Genomic DNA, 18,389 nt, shown 5'->3' on the forward strand with positions numbered 1-18,389 from the left:
ACGACTCAACGTTTTGAAGCCAGATTTGAAAATGAAGGAAAGCAACATAAAATAGTAACTTCCCTGAATGGGGTTTGGCTGAAACTTTTCTGAACACTGGAGGGAAAATGAAAAAAATGAGAAGCAGCGCAGAAGACAAAAATATATTTTTGATAAAGTTTATTGTATAAGACACAAGATTCAGGATTTCACATCAACATCAAACTTTTCAATCAAAAGAAGTTTATCATCCACAGTTTTTACCTCTCTGGTGGTTTAATTAATGTCAGATGCATGATATTACAGATGCATGCTGGTCCCTTGTTCACCTGAACTTTCTGTAACGCTAACGCAAACTCAACAAAGAAGCAAAAACAAACATGTTAACACCTGAAACATGTCAAAGTGTTCTCCAAATGCTTGAGAAACAATTCAAATATATTTAATTATATAATTTTCTATTCAAACTGAGATCTTTAGAGGAGTTGTGAAAAACCACTGAAAAGAAACAGTGGTGGAAGTAAATATTTCTGCAGGTTATCACCTCCAAAGTGAGGTCGTATCATACCCATGCTTCATAAAACGCACAGTCTGGTTATGATACAGCCCCGACTCTGAAGATCAGTTATTTTCAATTTAACTTTATAAGATTTTTCTTGTCTGTTGACAGAAACAAAAAGAAGCAAAGAAAAACAAAGACCAACAAAAACAAACAGACAGAAACAAAGTTAATGTAACACAAGCAACGATCGAGACAGGAGGGAACAGCACTCACGTTGCTGTGTTCTGGATCATCTGCAGAGGTTGGAATGTGCATACAGGAAGGCCTGCCTGATCTTCCTGATGTTGTACAGGGCAAACTGACAGGACCGAGCAGTCGAGGCCACATGAACCTTAAAGGTTAGCGTCATGCCATAATCAAAAATAAATAAATATCTCAAATAAATAAATAAGTAAATAAAATAATAAAGACAGAAATGTAGAAATAAAGCCTCAATAATCAAAAAAATGTTCATGTTAATTTAAAAATAAATAAATATATTCAGAAATATAAAAATAAATAAATTAAATGTTTTTATTCATTTGACAAATTCCTTATTTTTGTATTCATTTATTTTTATATTTAATTTTTTCCCTTTCTTCTTTTCTGTTTATATTTATATCTGTTTTTCTTTATTTCCTTATTTATTTATTTCTGTATTTCTTCATCCGTATGTAAATGAGTAGGCGTGTCTTGATTGTATCACTTAACAGCCATTGGTTGATCATATGAGAGTCCACAGATTGGTTGTATACTCTAGCTCCCCACAGTTTCCAGAAATTACTTGAAGAAGCAATGCTAGCCTAGCTATAAGCAACTAGCAATGGATGCTAACTGGCTTTTGGGCGACATAGCTGAAAATGCTTCTCTAGACTTCATGCTATTTCGAGTTGAGGCACAGTTGGAAAATTTGATAGAGTTATCGGAAACCACTGACGGAGAGAGACATTATGTTGGTTATATCCGGTTGAAAACAATAATCCACACTGCAGTCTAATTTCTGGTTATGGCTTATACTTACGTTGTTCTTGATCGTCTAAGCGATCAGCTTCCTCTCGCAGGAGCTCTGAAATAGAGCGTCTGGCAGCGATCTGATCAGATGCTCGATCTAGAGGGACAAGTGTAGTCTCACATGATTGGTGTGTTTGGTGATTGATTCATTAGCTAGGGTCGACTAGCACTGATTGAAGCGCTTACCATGTAACTGAAATATTAATTAGACATAAGTTAGACATACGTCAGCAGTTACAGATCCAACACTGTAACTGCCGATATAGTTTTAACCATTATCGAGTTTACAAGGACAGCTTGCTACCTAACATAGCGTTAGCTTGCTAGGCTGTCACTATTACCTTGATAATGTTGCCAAATTTCCTTCAGATGTGACGTTTTTCTACACAGCCCTCACCAACATATTCGCAGCTCTGGGCACAGACCTCGACACATCCACACAGTACTGTGGTGTGTGGGTTTGATTGCTAATGCCTTGATAGCCAAGACACGCCTACTCATTTACATACGGATGAAGAAATACAGAAATAAATGTAGACAGAAATGAATAAATAAATAAATACATAGGGAAATAAAAAAATAGGAAAATAAAGAAAAACAGATATAAATATAAACAGAAGAAAGGGAAATAATTAAATATAAAAAGAAATTAATACAAAAAAGAAGGGATTTGTCAAATAAATAAAAACATTTAATTTATTTATTTTTATATTTCTGACTATATTTATTTATTTTTAAATGAATATGAACATTTATTTGATAATTGAGGTGTTTATTTCTACATTTCTGTTGTTATTATTTTATTTACTTATTTATTTATTTGAGATATTTATTTAGTTATTTTTGATTATGGCAGTTTCAGTCCTCCATAGGGTTCTGGGCAGACTTAGTGGAAAAGAGTTCAAAAGGTTCAAGCTGGATATTGATCTGATTGATTGATCAAAAAAAAGATACAAACAAAAACAAAGAATAACAAACAGAAACAAAGACAAACAAACAGAAACAAAGACTGACAGGAAGAGCTGGGTATTGTCCACATAGCAATGGGATGAGAAACCATGGGAGCGAATGATTGCACCAAGTGAGGTGGTATATATTGAAAAGAGAAGGCACCCCTGTGGATAAACAAACAGAAACAAAAAGATACAAACAAAAACAAAGTATAACAAACAGAAACAGAGAGGAACCGTTTACGACAGAAGATTTAAATCATAAAAATATCACAGATGATTCATGGTGACTCAGAAACGCACCTTCAAAGGTTTCACTGCAGCGTCGGTCCTGAGGAGACGAGAGCAATGAAGTGATGAAGGACTTTTCCCTGGACGCTCTGAGGATGGACTGATGAAGAGTGAAGAGATGGACTGATGAAGGGTGAAGAGATGAAGTGGTGGAGGTCTGGAGGCTTTTTAAAAAACAGTCCCAGATGTACGTCATGATCTGTTCCCAGATTAACCCTTCATCGCAGCACACCGCTCCAGGGTTTAAGGGTTCTGGTCCGGCTTTCTGTCTCTAATCTGCTTTAATGTGGATGTTTTCCAGATTTAGAGGATTGAGGAAGTTGACCTGGTCAGGTAAATCAGAAACATCCGGATTAGACCTGAACTAACACGGAGCAAAAACTTAAAGGTTCTTATTGGATTAACCGGCTGCTCTCTGCCGCTCTGCTGCGTCCTCCAGTCTCAACTTAACACTGTGATATGCTGTATATGAATATTATATACATACATGTACACTAGTATAACAGTGAGGGGGAAACCTTTGTGTCTATTCATGATGAAAGCAACATCTGCTGGTATTAGCAGTTTATTTAAAAATGTATATTACATGTTCATCAAACAATAAAAAAACAAAGGAAAATCAGTTCATATGTGATGAACAAGGTGAAATAATGTAGAATAATAATAATAATAATAATATACATTTAAATATATATTTAGAAATGTACTTAAGTTAAAACAAAACAAAGAAATAACATACATGTGGATGAATAAACACAAGTAAAGGTTCAGTCTGCAGTGTTTTCTGCAGGCCTGTAATAAGAAGAACAGATTAATTAGTCATTAAAGGACTGTAGATACTGAGCTAGGGTTAGGGTTACCTTCTGTGCTTGTTAACTGTTCAGTGTGGAGGTTGGTAGTTTAATGGGGTAGTTAGTTATATGATAGTTTAACTCTGATGTGAGACGTTTCTCTGTAAAATGAAGCTGAATCAACTCAAACACAAAATTTAACTGAACACATGTAAACATCTGAAAAACATTTTTATATAAGTTTACACGGTGTAAATGATCAGTGTTTTTTAAGCCTATCCCAGGTCTTGTTATTTAGTGCCTCTTGTGTTTTTAAGTAAGTAAATACATTTAAAAAAAAACATGTCAAACTCTGATTAAACAAAACCAGCAGTTTGTTTAGAGTTACTTATTTATTAACCTAATTATTTTCTGTACAAAAAATAAACCACAGTACACAATACACCACCAGGTGAAGTGAACTAGCTTCATATTAGTGACTAATACTTGAAGTTTTACTACACACTATATTTATTTTGCGTTTGTTCTCATGAAAATGTTGCCACATGTTATTGTCTTTACTTGCTTACTCTTTACTTCTTTACTTACAGTTTCAGAAGTATATTTAGTTTTGTATGAAGTGTGGTTTTACATGTAAATGCCATGAATATGTGGCGCTTGCTTTGACTGAAGTCTGTAAGCAGATTAAAGTGCCGTGCAGAAAACTGAAAATCCGAAAAGACTTTAGAAAAAACAAAGCAGCTCATCAGACTAAATCTTTTGTGTAAGTGGTTTATGTGTGTATATAAAGAGGCTGAAGTCAACAAGTGTGGTAGAGAGCTCGCCATGGGGAAACACTTCCACCTGTACGAGAACATTTCCAAAGTGAGTCCCTTTGAGGGGCCCCAATATTACCTGGCCCCTCAATGGGTGTTTTACCTGCAGACCGCCTTCATGGGCTTCGTCCTATTCGTTGGAACACCTTTAAATTTTGTTGTTCTCCTTGTCACGGCCAAGTACAAGAAGATTCGAGTCCCTCTAAACTACATCCTGGTCAACATCTCCCTGGCAGGATTCATCTTCGTCACCTTCTCCGTCAGCCAGGTGTTTATCTGCAGCATGAGGGGCTACTACTTCCTCGGTCACACAATGTGCGCAATGGAGTCTGCCATGGGATCTATAGCAGGTAGGAAACATCAGCTACAGGTGCATAACATGAGCTACAGTCTCTTGTCTCCTGTCTCTGTGCTTATTCTTAGGTCTGGTGACATCCTGGTTTCCTGTCTCTTGTCTCCTGTCTCATGTTTCCTGTCTCTTGTCTCCTGTCTCTTCAGGTCTGGTGACCGCCTGGTCTCTGGCAGTCTTGTCCTTCGAGCGGTACATGGTCATCTGTAAACCTTTTGGAGCCTTTAAGTTCGGCAGTAACCACGCGCTGGCTGCTGTGGCCTTCACCTGGTTCATGGGGATCGGCTGTGCAATCCCTCCTTTCTTTGGCTGGAGTAGGTAGGAACACATCTGTAGGAGGCCTCTGCAGGTATCTGTAGGTAATTTAAACATGAACATGTGACCCCTTCATGTTTCTGTTCTCAGGTACATCCCTGAAGGTCTGGGCTGCTCATGTGGACCCGACTGGTACACTCACAACGAGGAATACCACACCGACTCCTACACACAGTTCCTGATGGTAACCTGCTTCTTCGCTCCACTAACCATCATCATCTTCTCCTACTCTCAGCTGCTGAGTGCCCTGAGAGCTGTGAGTAACACCCGATCAATACATCATTAATCAGTAGACCATCTATCTAAGTAACACCTGATCAGTACATCATTAATCAATAGACCATCTTAAAAACACCTGATCGACTAATAAGCACATCAATCAATAGATCAATGTTTTGAATTGAAAGTCAATATTAGGCAAGATGGCGCCAGTGTGTCAGGCAGACCGTCAGCTGCTCCAACTGTTGTGTTTCTGCTGTTTCTAACACTTGTTGTACATACCGTCAACACTCTGCTGGTGTATGATCGCCAAACGCTGCTAGATCTGAGAATCACCGCCAAAAATACTGTCAAAGTTGATTATTAAGGGAAAAAAACTGACCCTCATTTCCTATCGGATCTCCCGACATTCCTCCGCCGCACTCTAGTGCCACCCCCGCAGCGAAAACGGCCCCGACGCCGGGGAAAGCGTAGCGGCTGTCTTGTGATGCTGAGGGCCGGTTTGGTACGTCCTGATCGAGGTGGATATGGAGCTGGGCCTCGCCTGTGTGTCTCTCGACGGCCTCCTCGTCAGCTGTTCGCTCTGACCCGCCAGCTCCTGCCAGGTTTGTTCTGGTCAACGCCAGATCACTTGGGAATAAATCATTTATCCTTAAGGATTTCTTCATTTCCCGGGATCTGGATTTTCTCTTTATCTCCGAGACTTGGCTGAGTGTTGGTGAGTCCAGTGTCTTCACAGAACTTTTACCTGACGAGTGCTGCTATTTTAATTCTCCTCGGACGTCTGGCCGAGGAGGAGGAATTGCGACTGTTTTTAAGAGTGACCTTAAATGCAAACAGATATCGCTGTCATCCTCCTTCACCAGCTTTGAACTGAGTCTGTTTGAGCTGGGGCATTCTCACACGGTGTTGTGTGCTGTGGTTTATCGGCCTCCCAAATATAACAGAGACTTTTTAACAGATTTTTCTGTGTTCTTAGCTGATATTATGCCTAAATATGACCGGGTCCTTATTGTTGGAGATTCTAATATTCATGTGTGTTGCCCTGAAAACCCTCTGGCGCGGGACTTTTTAAACATCATTGACTCTTTTAATCTTGTGCAGTCTGTACTTGGGCCGACACATGAACGTGGTCACACTCTTGATCTTGTTTTATCTCACGGTTTGCCTGTTGTTAACCTGGAGATCTGTGACGCTTTTTTCTCCGATCATATGCCTGTACTGTTTGAAGCTGCTGTTTGTTGTCAAACAGTTAAACCTCGCGCTGCTGCTCGCACATGTCGAGTTATTAACCCTTCCACTGCTGCTCACTTCTCAGATGTTTTCAGTCAAAACTGCGTCATGCCTGAATCTGTGTATGAGGATACGGAGGCTCTTACCTCATGGTTTCTCGACACCTGTCAAACTGCCATAGACATTGCGGCTCCATTAAAGACCAGACAGTATAAAACTAAATCGGAGGCGGAGCCCTGGCTGAATGAAACAACCCGTGCTGCCAGACTGGATTGTCGAAGAGCTAAGCAAAAGTGGAAAAAGGACAAATTGCAAGTGTCTTTTCAAATGTTGAAGGATTGCTGGCGTCATCACCAATTCATTGTGAAAGAGGCTAAAAGAAAATATTTTTCTGACATTGTCCTGTTAAACTGCCACACGCCTCATGTGTTGTTTAAAGTTATCAACTCTGCTCTGAATGTATCACAGACTGTTGGAATTGAGGCCTCCCCGGCTGTGTGTGAAAAATGTCTTCACTTCTTCATTGATAAATTCACTTCTACCAGAGCACTTATCTCACCTCCTGCCAATGATCCTTCAGTGTCTGTCCCCTGCTCTGCTGGGTTGGACTCATTTGAGCCTGTGACCCTGCCCTTTGTGCAGGAGATTGTTGGTCATTTGAAGCCCTCAGGTTCTCCAGATGATACTGTCCCTCCCCGACTTTTTAAGGAGGCTTTCCAGACTGTCGGACCATCTTTTCTCACAGTTATTAATAGCAGTCTGTCCTCTGGAGTGGTTCCTGTTCATTTTAAACATGCCGTTGTGCAACCTTTGTTAAAAAAACCTGGGCTGGATCCTACTGTTTTGGCAAATGTCAGGCCTATCTCTAAATTGCCTTTCCTTTCTAAAATCTCAGAAAAGATTGTCTACTCTCAGCTCATGGACTTTTTAAATGAACAAAATATTCTTGAGATTTTCCAATCCGGTTTTAAAACATTGCACAGCACCGAATCAGAGAGTCAATCAAAGAATTTTTAATGACATCTTCATAGCTACTGACTCTGGTCAGTGTGTTGTCCTCCACTGCTCCCCTCTCATGTGGGGTACCACAGGGCTCTGTGCTTGGCCCTCTTTTATTTTCCCTCCATCTACTCCCACTTGGTTCAATTCTCAGGAAACATGGCATTTCTTTTCATTGCTATGCGTATGACAGTCAGATCTATGTCCCCCTTAAAAAGTCAGAATGTTTACGTGACATTAAAGCCTGGATGTCTTTAAACTTTCTAAATTTTAATGAAAAAAAGACAGAAGTCATGGTCTTTGGTGGCACTTCTGTGACCCCCCTGGTTGATCTGGGTTCTTTGGCACAGTATCACAAGCCAACTGTGAACAATTTGGGGGTAAAAGTGGACACAGACCTTAAATTTGACAGCCAGATTGAAGCTGTGGTGAAGTCAAGCTTTTTCCAATTGAGGCAACTGGCAAAAATTAAACCAGTCCTTCAGAGACAACACTTTGAGACAGTAATCCACGCCTTTGTGACCACTCGGCTGGATTACTGCAATGCACTTTATATGGGGGTAAGTGGGTCCTCCATTGCTCGTCTTCAACTGGCACAAAATGCTGCTGCACGTCTTTTAACTGGCACAAGCAAGTATGAGCACATTTCACCTATTTTAGCTTCACTCCACTGGCTGCCCGTCCATTTTAGGATTCATTTTACAATTCTTTTATTTGCTTTTAAAGCCTTGAATGGCCTTGCCCCACTTTACCTCTCGGAGCTGCTGCACCCCTACACTCCCAGCCGCTCTCTCAGGTCAGCTGACCAGCTGCTCCTGACAGTCCCTAAAGCTCGGCTTAAGCTCAGAGGTGAACGAGCGTTTGCTGTTGCAGCTCCAAAACTGTGGAATGAATTGCCTCTCCACATTAGACAGGCCTCGTCACTGTCGCATTTTAAATCTCTTCTTAAAACCCACCTCTTTTCTCTGGCTTCTGACACCATGTAGCGTGTTGATCTTATGATTTTATCTTATTTTATTACTTTTATCTTATTGTGTCTTCATCGTTTTATTGTGCTTCTGTTGTGTTATTTATTGTGTTTTTTTATCTTGCTGTGCAGCACTTTGGAAACCGTGTGTTTGTTAAAATCGTGCTATATAAATAAAGTGGATTGGATTGGATTGAAAGTGGCCTCCTGTCCGTGGGTTTCGTCTGCAGGTAGCAGCCCAGCAGACGGAGTCGGCCTCCACCCAGAAGGCGGAGAAGGAGGTATCGAGGATGATCATCGTGATGGTGGGATCCTTTGTCATCTGTTGGGGCCCGTATTGTTTCGCTGCTCTTTACTTCGCTTACTCGTCTGACGAAAACAAAGACTACCGACTCGTCACCATCCCGGCCTTTTTCTCCAAGAGCGCATGTGTCTACAACCCACTGATCTACGCCTTCATGAACAAACAGGTGAGCAAACACACAGGTGAGCAGACAACAGACAGGTGAGCTGATAACTGACAGGTGAGCAGGTAACAGACAGGTGTGCAGACAACACACAGGTAAGCAGGTAACAGACAGGTGAGCAGGTAACAGACAGGTGAGCTGATAACAGACAGGTGTGCAGACAACACACAGGTGAGCTGATAACAGACAGGTGAGCAGACAACAGACAGGTGTGCAGGTAACAGACAGGTGTGCAGACAGCAGACAGGTGAGCAGGTAACAGACAGGTGAGCAGGTAACAGACAGGTGAGCAAACACACAGGTGAGCTGATAACAGACAGGTGAGCAGACAACAGACAGGTGAGCAGGTAACAGACAGGTGTGCAGGTAACAGACAGGTGTGCAGGTAACAGACAGGTGTGCAGACAACACACAGGTGAGCTGATAACAGACAGGTGAGCAGGTAACAGACAGGTGAGCAGACAACAGACAGGTGAGCAGGTAACAGACAGGTGAGCAGGTAACAGACAGGTGAGCAGGTAACAGACAGGTGAGCAGACAACACACAGGTGAGCTGATAACAGACAGGTGAGCAGGTAACAGACAGGTGAGCAGGTAACAGACAGGTGTGCAGACAACACACAGGTGAGCTGATAACAGACAGGTGAGCAGACAACAGACAGGTGAGCAGGTAACAGACAGGTGAGCAGGTAACAGACAGGTGTGCAGACAACACACAGGTGAGCTGATAACAGACAGGTGAGCAGGTAACAGACAGGTGTGCAGACAACACACAGGTGAGCTGATAACAGACAGGTGAGTAGGTAACAGACAGGTGAGCAGGTAACAGACAGGTGTGCAGACAACACACAGGTGAGCTGATAACAGACAGGTGAGTAGGTAACAGACAGGTGAGCAGATTTATTATCTATTGTAACGCTTGGTGTAAGTTCCTGTTTTGCAGTTGTTTATTGAGGGAGGGGTCCACTGGAGGGGCTAATTTGCAAAGTAGTTCCGGGGGAGGGAAGAGGAAGTTACTGTTATAAAAGCAACTTTCAAGGGGAGGTCGATGTTCTGGGGGAAGACGCATGTTGAGTGAGCGAGAGTGACAAAAGCAGTTTGTTGTTTTTCCTAGGACACCTCAACCTCAGGTTAGCCGGTGCTGCAAAGCACATCGCCTCTTCCTCATTCATCCTCCATTTGTCTAACTACCCCGCAACCCTATAATATATAATACATAAAAAAAAAATATATATATATTATTATATTATATTTATTATGTATTCTACATGTGATTGGAGGTTAAATTAATTCCTGATCATTATTGTGTCTGCAGTTTAACGCCGCCATCATGGAGACAGTGTTTGGAAAGAAAATGGATGAGTCATCTGAAGTTTCTTCAAAGACAGAGACGTCTTCAGTGTCCACAGCTTCTTAATGTTCAACAACTTTTCAAATGGACATTTCAAATTTTAAATACAACAACTGATGTTTTACTTTAGAACATCTTTGTTTAGTTCACAGGCAACAAAAAAATCTAATAAAAATATGAACATTTGTTTTTAAGACTGTTTCTGTGTCATCATTTTGTTTTCAGTTCAACACTTAAACAGTTTCAACAGTGTCATCTTGAAGAGCCAGTTCAGACAAAATGATCACAAAATTTTTACTTATACTTTTATTATAACAATAATAACCACCAATAAAAGTTCCAAAAATGATCGCTGATTTTCTGTCTGTGTAAAAAAAGAGACAACACGGTGTCATTGTTTTCACAGTGATTTCACCGTATTTTACAGCACTTCATGACATTTCTAGACTCTGATCTCTGAATTTTAGTGTTGTTTTCATAAAAAACCACTGGGTTGCAACATAAACACACGTCAAAAATAACTAAAAGTTTACAAAAAAAACGGAGGCCCCAAAGAGCAGGTCAGTGAAAATCATCCACCAGAAACAAACTAAACATGGACGGAAGATAACAGATAAAAAGTCCAAACTATAGAAATAAAGGAGTGAAATAAAAACATCTGAATGTAACAGCACTCCAAATTTAACTCGTAACATAAATGAAAAGATTTCCTTTGAATAAATACATTTTCAAAAACAAAACATTTTATCTACTTTTAGACTCTGTGCCGTCTCTAGAACTCGTCGTGTCGCAGCAACGCCTCCCCGAAGTCCGTCACCTGACTCCCAACAAACACATCAAATTTATCCAGGATTTCCTTTTTGGTGAGTTTCCCATCCTGAACAAAGAAATGAGGACAGGTGTGACACAGGTATAACAAAGGTGTTCTCCAGGTGATGCACTGGTATGACGTCAGTGTTTAACAGGGATTACAGTTTTAAAATGTGTTACACAGGTGATACACAGGTGTTACACAGTTAAACAGGTGAATGTGAAGGTAAACAGTCTCACCTGGTTGGCGTCAGACTCGTGCAGCAGGTGTTTTGCCTCGGCTTCAGCATGGTCGTAATCGGATGGAAGGATCCAGTCCAGAGTCTCCTCTTTGTCCATTTTTCCGTCTTTGTTTTTGTCTCTGAACTCAGAAAACTGCTGACGCTCTGACTCCACCCACTCCGGATCCTCCTCCTCATCCTCTGCATTATACATGTCCCCTGCAGACCAGACACAACGAGCACAGAGCACAGACTAAACAAAATGATAAGAGATTTCAAACCACACAACAATACTTCAGACCAGACACAACGAGCACAGAATGCACTGCATATAAGACCAGCAAGGATTGTAGAGAACATAAAACAGATAGAACAGATGGTAGACCCAATAACATGAGCACTGATAGAAAGACAATCAAATGCTGTGTTCGAAATGCCATACTATACTAAAATGGACTGTGCTTATATAGCGTATATTCTCATATTACATTACATTCATACACTGATGGCAGAGGCTGCTACGTAAAGTGCCCAACTGTTAATCCGTTATCACATTCATGCAAGTTGGCTACACTTCAACATGTAGCCTGAGGGAGCTGGGGATCGAATCTCCAACCTTCCGATTGAAGGACGACCGACTCGACCACTGAGCCACAGCCGCCCACTAGCAGTACGTCCTGATCTGGCCTAAATGTAGTATGCAGTATGTAAACAAAAGCTAAATGTGCAGGATGCCAAAAATACCCAGATGTCGTTCTGATTCAGAAAAAATCTCCAGTATACATTGGACCAGTCAACCTTGCCTACTGTATCCCACAATGCAAAGCGCTGGAACGTCACAGCAGCAGTTGAAATGACGGACAGCAGCAGCATTCCAGCAGAAGGGGGCGCTATAGCTAAAGAAGCGGCGGTTATTGTTTACTTCCGCCTGGCGTAGCATACTGCAAAGTGAATTTGAAAAGCTCCTCCATACTACAGACTACAGCCGAACACAGTATGCAGTATATAGCATGTAGTATGTAGTACGGCATTTAAACGCAGCCATAGAGTTATTCACACTGTGTGACAGCCATTACCACCTCCTCCTCTTCCTCCTCCTTACTCCTTCTCATCACTTATCTCAACTCCTACTCCTCCTCTCTCTCCTCCCCCTTTTCTCTCACTCATCACACATCCTCCTTACTACTCCTTTTCCTCACCGATGTACTCCTGTATGTCGATGAATCCGTCTCCGTTCTTGTCAATGTCCTCGATCGTTTCCTGTGAGAGAGCAAAACATGGTTTTGATACATCACATCATGTGGGTGACTTCACGCTGTGACATCACACGGTGACACTGCGCTTACCTGCACCACAACGTCCTTCATGTGCTCATGGTCTTCAGGATGAAGGAACGCGGTAAACTCAACTTTGTCTGCAATCAGATCTCCGTTGGTGTCGGCAACTCTAAATCGCCTCTCATCTCTCGCCATCATGTGCGTGTAGTTATACTCCGAGTCGGCCTGAGGGTCGTCTGTCAGAGGTGACCGATCACAGGACTGATCACAAATCCATCACAGATTAAATGTTTTACCTGAATGAGACTCACCCAGGTAGGATCCGTACGTGACGTTCTTGTACTCGTCCCAGCTGATCAGACCGTCGTTGTTCATGTCAAAGTCACTCCACTGACGCTCCACGCTGTCGAGCACATGTTTCTTCTGAGCGTTTTTGATCCAAACCTTCAGCTCGTCCTCAGACACGAATCCGTCTCTGTTACTGTCAATTTTGTCCACCATGATGCTGCACGCACACACACACGCACACGCACACACGCGCACGCACACACACACACGCACACGCACACACACACACACACACACACGCACACACACACACACAGCTATAAATGATTACTGATCAACAGCTGATTAGGCAGCTGAAGTATAAAAACACAAACGAGTTTAGTTTGAAACAGACATGCAGACATGTTTCTTCTACACAAACACGTTTTAGGTTGTGTCACTAAATGAACATAAATAACATTAAGTACGCTTTAAGCTCTCTGCAAACCTAGAAAATAAAATCATTCTGAACTTGTTGAACCAGTTTCAGATGTTTCTACTGGAAACCAGGAAATAAAAGAAATCCAGTTAGTGACCACAGAACACGAGAACAGGAGGTCTCACCTGCAGCTCAGGTACGCAGATGTGAACGTTACTGTTTTTTTAAGAAACTCACCCGAGCCTGCGCTTGCTCTCCTCCGGGGGGAGCTGATCAAAAGTTTTTGCCTCGTCGTGACCCAGAAACGCTTCGTGGTCGTAGTCAAAGTTTTTGTTGTCGTTGTGTTCGAGTTGGCTCAGAGGTTCTTCATCGTGAACTCGACTCTTCTTCTCCGTCGGTTTGCTGCTGCCGACGACGACACAGAGTGCGAGACATGCCAGCATCGAACGCATCATCCTGAAACACTGAGAGAGAGCGAGACAGGTACAGTCAGATGTACAGTCAGAGGTACAGTTACAGGTACAGTCAGATGTACAGCCAGAGGTACAGTTACAGGTACAGTCAGAGGTACAGTCAGAAGTACAGTCAGAAGTACAGTCAGAGGTACAGTTACAGGTACAGTCAGATGTACAGTCAGAAGTACAGTCAGAGGTACAGTTACAGGTACAGTCAGATGTACAGTCAGATGTACAGTCAGAGGTACAGTCAGAGGTACAGTTACAGGTACAGTCAGAAGTACAGTCAGATGTACAGTCAGAGGTACAGTTACAGGTACAGTCAGAAGTACAGTCAGAGGTACAGTTACAGGTACAGTCAGATGTACAGTCAGAGGTACAGTCAGAGGTACAGTTACAGGTACAGTCAGATGTACAGTCAGAGGTACAGTCAGAAGTACAGTCAGAGGTACAGTTACAGGTACAGGTACAGTCAGATGTACAGTTACAGGTACAGTCATAGGTACACCAGTATTTAATGCTCCTTTAAAATATGAAACATGGTTAACATTAAAATTCTCATCAGTATATAAAGTATGACAACATGAAAGTACGACATACATATCATCACACATAACTAACAATGAGCTTATAATATAAGTTTGATGCCCACAGATACAATAAAACCATTTTTCCTCTCTGTTCTTTAACCTTTAGTTTTACTGCATTTTAAATAAATTATTATGTGAGTTTTATTTAAGTCTTTCTTTAAAGAAACAAAAAGTGTTCAGATGTTTCATAAAAAAATAGTTTTGTTTCTTGTTCAAAAACGTTCCGTTTCTGATAAAAACCTGAGATCTTCAACCCGAGCCTGGAGAGGGTCCCAACTCTGTGGAAGACTTCCTGTGTGGTTCCAGTCCCGAAGACTACACATCCCAGGGAGCCCAACCACTTCAGACCAGTGGCCCTCACTTCTCCCCTGATGAAGACCATGGAGGGGATCATTCTCAACAACCTCCACCCCCTGGTGAGCTCCAATCTGGACCCCCTGCAGTTTGCCTACCAACCTGGCATTGGGGTGGATGTCGCAATCATCTACCTGCTTCATATATCACGGACACACCTGGAGAACACCGGCAGCACTGTGAGGGTCATGTTCTTTGACTTCTCCAGTACCTTCAACACAATCCAGCCTCCACTGTTCAGGGGGAAGCTAGAAGGAGCAGGAGTAGGCTGTCACATGGGGTCCGTTTCACAAAGCAGGTTCAACAAACTCAGAGTCTAACCCTGAACTCTGAGTCGATCTACTCTGAGATAGGAAACTCTGAGTTTTCGGTTCCAGAACAGCTGATTTGAGTTAGTTTGATCAACTCTGAGTAGGTTCACCCGGAGTTAAGCGCGTGCACCACAACTATAAAAAGACAGCATCAATGGAGCCCCGATATCTGCTGGGATGTGAGAGCATGACTACGGTTGGTAATGTTGCACATGTAGGGACGGATTAGGTTGTGCATGTAGACGATTGACTGTGACGTGAAACGGTACCGCTCAAAAAGATAATTGTCTGGAAATGCTAGAACATCTATGCGCGGTCTGATAACCATCTCCCGACAAATATTTAATTTTCTCCGCAGTAATGCTTCACCTTCATCCACGGGATCGTTATCAAAAGGACAGTAGGCACAGTAGTCGCCACCTACTGTGCCTACTGGACTTCTGATATAGGCCTACTGACTGATTTAATGATTTTAAAAAATAACAGACGGCAGAACTATGCTACGCCAAAACTCGCCTGCTGACTGAATGAATGAGGAAATCAAATACCATGTGTGGCTGAAAGAGGGCGGAGACAGAGAGAAACTCGAGGTTCATTGAGAAAAACCTGGTCCCGGCCAGGTTAGGTTGATAGAGTCTGTTACTACGGTAACTGACCGAGAGCTTAAGTTACCTCTCTCTGTGAAACAGAATAGAGTTACCCCTCTTTCTCTGGTTTGAGTTACCTCCCTTTGTGAAACGGAAAACTCAGAGTTTCCCTCATTTCAGGGTTAACAGACTCAGAGTTTTCAATAAACCTGCTTTGTGAAACGGACCCCTGGCTGCCTTGACAATCAACTACCTCACCAACAGACCGCAGTATGTGAGGCGTCAGGACTGTGTGTCTGACATGATGGTCTGCAGCACAGGGGTCCCACAGGGGACTGTGCTCTCCCCCTTTCTCTTCACCTTGTACACATTGGACTACAGTTAAAACTCTGGGAGCTGTCACCTCCAGAAGTTCTACAAAGATACAGCCATCATCGGATGGGTATCTGAGGGAACGAACAGGAGTGCAGGGAGGTCATCACAGACTTTGTTGACTGGTGTGAGCTTAACAATCTTCAGCTCAATGCCAGCAAGACGAAGGAGATGTTGACTGACTTCCACGAGAAGACACCCCAGACTGCACGGGTGAACATCCAGGGTTTGGATATTGAGAGGGTGGAGACCTACAAGTACCTGGGTGTTCACCTCAACGATAAACTGGACTGGTCACACAACACAGATGTCCTGTACAAGAAGGGCCAAAGTCGCCTGCACCTGCTGAGGAGACTAAGGTCCTTTTGAGTATGCATGACTCTGTAACGAACATTTTACGACACTGTTGTGGCGTCTGCAGTCTTCTATGCAGCGGTCTGCTGGGAAGGAGGGAGCACAGAGAGGGACAGGAAGAGACTGGACAGACCGGTCAGGAGGGCCGGTTCTGTCCTCTGGACTCCATAGAGGAGGTGGGTGAGAGGAGGATGTTACCAAGCTGACATCTATCATGGACAACCCCTCTCACCCCCTGCATGAGACTGTGGGGGCCTTAAGCAGCACCTTCAGCGACAGACTGAGACACTCACCCTGCAAGAAGGAGCGCTACCACAGGTCCTTCATCCCCACTGCTGTCAGACTCTTTAACACCTCATTATAGTAGAATAACTTAACTATAATAGTACTTTAACTATTATCCAACATTCATACTAAAATTATAAATACAATGTTCATAAATGCTGTGCAATAATCTTTGCTACACTGTGCAATACTACTGCAATATTTCTAATTTCTGTTTTTAATCATGCTACACACCCTGTGTGTTTTTATGTTTTAAAATGGCAGTACAATTTTCTGTGCAGAAAAATAAACCCATGCAGATCTATCGACAAGGAAAATGTGTACATAGTGTGTATAGTTTTATTACTATTATTGTTGTCAGATTTTTTTCTATGCTTTTGCCATTTCCTACTGCCAACTGTACTTTTTTGTCTAATTGTATTACTTGAGTATGTTTTCAATTTGCCTGTCTCTTGGGCTGCTGTAACAAGTAAATTTCCCTTGTGGGGGATAAATAAAAAAAGCTTATCTTAAAAGATGTAAAAAAACAAGGCAACTATAACCATAACCAGTTACGACTACCGATAACTACTACCAACTCGTGAAATCTACCAACAACTAGTAATATCTGTTAGTAATATTTACTTACAACTACTAACTTTAAACAACCAGTAACGACCAGTAGCAGCACGAGTAAAACCTCGAGATAATGAACAGAGACGTAACTAACAGACGCTCTCAGCTGTGATAATGAACATGAATAATTCATCTTTATTTTCCCGCCAGAGGCCGTCAGTCTTCCTCAGCTCTTACCGGAGTGGTCTTGTCCAGCTTGACTCTTCACCCGGTCTCGGACCGTGCCGGTTCACCGTCTCTCTTCTCCGCCGAACATCTCTCTCCAGCCCCGCAGAACCGCTTCCGTCCTGCCGCAGCCAATCAGAAGCCCACCGGAACACTACCCCTGATCTGATTGGTCCATTTCAGCAAGCGTCCGCGTTCAGTTCATGACGTCAACAGGCTTTGTCATGTTACGCCATGCTCATTGGCTGTTGGCCGTGTGTGGACCAATGACAGCGGGGCAGACATTCAGTGATGAGAAAAGTCTTCACTGCCGACGAGGGTGATACTTTGCCACGTCCTCAAACCTGAAACCAGAGCCGGTCTGAGAGCGAGTGATTGATCCTTTATCGATTATAGATCACCTTTCAGATATAAAAGAAACTGCTTTATATCTTAGACCCCAAACACCAGAGCCGGAGTTCAGATTAGACCCCAAAGTCCTGAACCACAGTCATGGAACATGAACACCTCTGCACCATTAATTATTAGACCATTATTTATGTCTGAAAACATGATTTCAGACATAAATAGTATAAAAGAAACTAAAAACGTTACAAACTGTCATTAAACATACAGGGTTAGAAGAACTGAGGAAAACTGTCAAAACGAAGTTAAACATGCAACTTTTGTCCTGAAGGGGGCGCTACAGGTCAATAACGATCATAGAGGCATTCAATCTGCAAGGTTCATCCTCTGTAGAGTTTAGGAATACATGAAGCACAATGTTGATTGTCTCCATTTTCATTTGATCATTTAATGCTGTAAAGAGACAAATGTTTTTCCTCAAATATTTAGTGTTGTTTGAAAAAAGACCCAAAAAGTTTTGGTTTACTCAGAAAGAAAACAGAGATGGTTGAAAATATTTTGAGATAATGACATTTGAGATGATGGAACTATCTCGTGTTGACTGCTTGATTAACTGATTACTTATTTTTTTGTGCTTGAGGTTACCAGAAAAATTAATTTCAAC

General features: G+C 42.2%; 2 protein-coding genes across 3 annotated transcripts; one reads left to right on the forward strand and one right to left on the reverse strand.

The window, feature by feature from the left end:
- The first annotated feature begins 4,388 nt into the window (after positions 1–4,388).
- opn1sw1 (opsin 1 (cone pigments), short-wave-sensitive 1) lies at positions 4,389–10,344 on the forward strand. The gene is made up of 5 exons (XM_069671233.1): positions 4,389–4,728; positions 4,877–5,045; positions 5,133–5,298; positions 8,691–8,930; positions 10,243–10,344. The coding sequence occupies exons 1-5, from the start codon at positions 4,389–4,391 to the stop codon at positions 10,342–10,344; spliced, it is 1,017 nt and encodes a 338-aa protein (XP_069527334.1).
- Positions 10,345–10,558: 214 nt separating this feature from the next.
- calua (calumenin a) lies at positions 10,559–17,479 on the reverse strand. Of its 2 annotated transcripts, XM_069671232.1 has the most exons (8): positions 17,393–17,479; positions 13,530–13,756; positions 12,898–13,091; positions 12,656–12,822; positions 12,509–12,569; positions 11,329–11,528; positions 11,031–11,155; positions 10,602–10,642 (listed from the first exon to the last, which is right to left on the reverse strand). In XM_069671232.1, exons 2-7 carry the CDS (start codon positions 13,745–13,747, stop codon positions 11,051–11,053), a joined length of 945 nt encoding a protein of 314 aa, XP_069527333.1. In that variant the 5' UTR covers positions 13,748–13,756; positions 17,393–17,479; the 3' UTR covers positions 10,602–10,642; positions 11,031–11,050. The 2 variants fall into 2 exon arrangements, with proteins under 2 accessions (XP_069527332.1, XP_069527333.1); XM_069671231.1 differs by having other exon boundaries at positions 10,559–11,155.
- Positions 17,480–18,389: the final 910 nt, after the last annotated feature.

The sequence above is a fragment of the Semicossyphus pulcher genome, unplaced genomic scaffold (assembly GCF_022749685.1).
Source record: "Semicossyphus pulcher isolate SPU_LCO1_2020_fin unplaced genomic scaffold, fSemPul1.0.p SCAF_20, whole genome shotgun sequence".
NCBI classification, from domain to species: domain Eukaryota; kingdom Metazoa; phylum Chordata; class Actinopteri; order Labriformes; family Labridae; genus Semicossyphus; species Semicossyphus pulcher.

Coding starts and splice junctions, on each gene's coding strand:
- opn1sw1 (XM_069671233.1), top strand. CDS start 4,389: ATGGGGAAACACTTCCACCTGTACGAGAACATTTCCAAAGTGAGTCCC. Junction 4,729..4,876: donor TGCCATGGGATCTATAGCAG/GTAGGAAACATC, acceptor CTGTCTCTTCAG/GTCTGGTGACCGCCTGGTCT. Junction 5,046..5,132: donor CCTTTCTTTGGCTGGAGTAG/GTAGGAACACAT, acceptor TTCTGTTCTCAG/GTACATCCCTGAAGGTCTGG.
- calua (XM_069671231.1), bottom strand. CDS start 13,747: ATGATGCGTTCGATGCTGGCATGTCTCGCACTCTGTGTCGTCGTCGGC. Junction 13,092..13,529: donor GAGAGCAAGCGCAGGCTCGG/GTGAGTTTCTTA, acceptor GTGTGCGTGCAG/CATCATGGTGGACAAAATTG. Junction 11,156..11,328: donor ACGAGTCTGACGCCAACCAG/GTGAGACTGTTT, acceptor TTCTTTGTTCAG/GATGGGAAACTCACCAAAAA.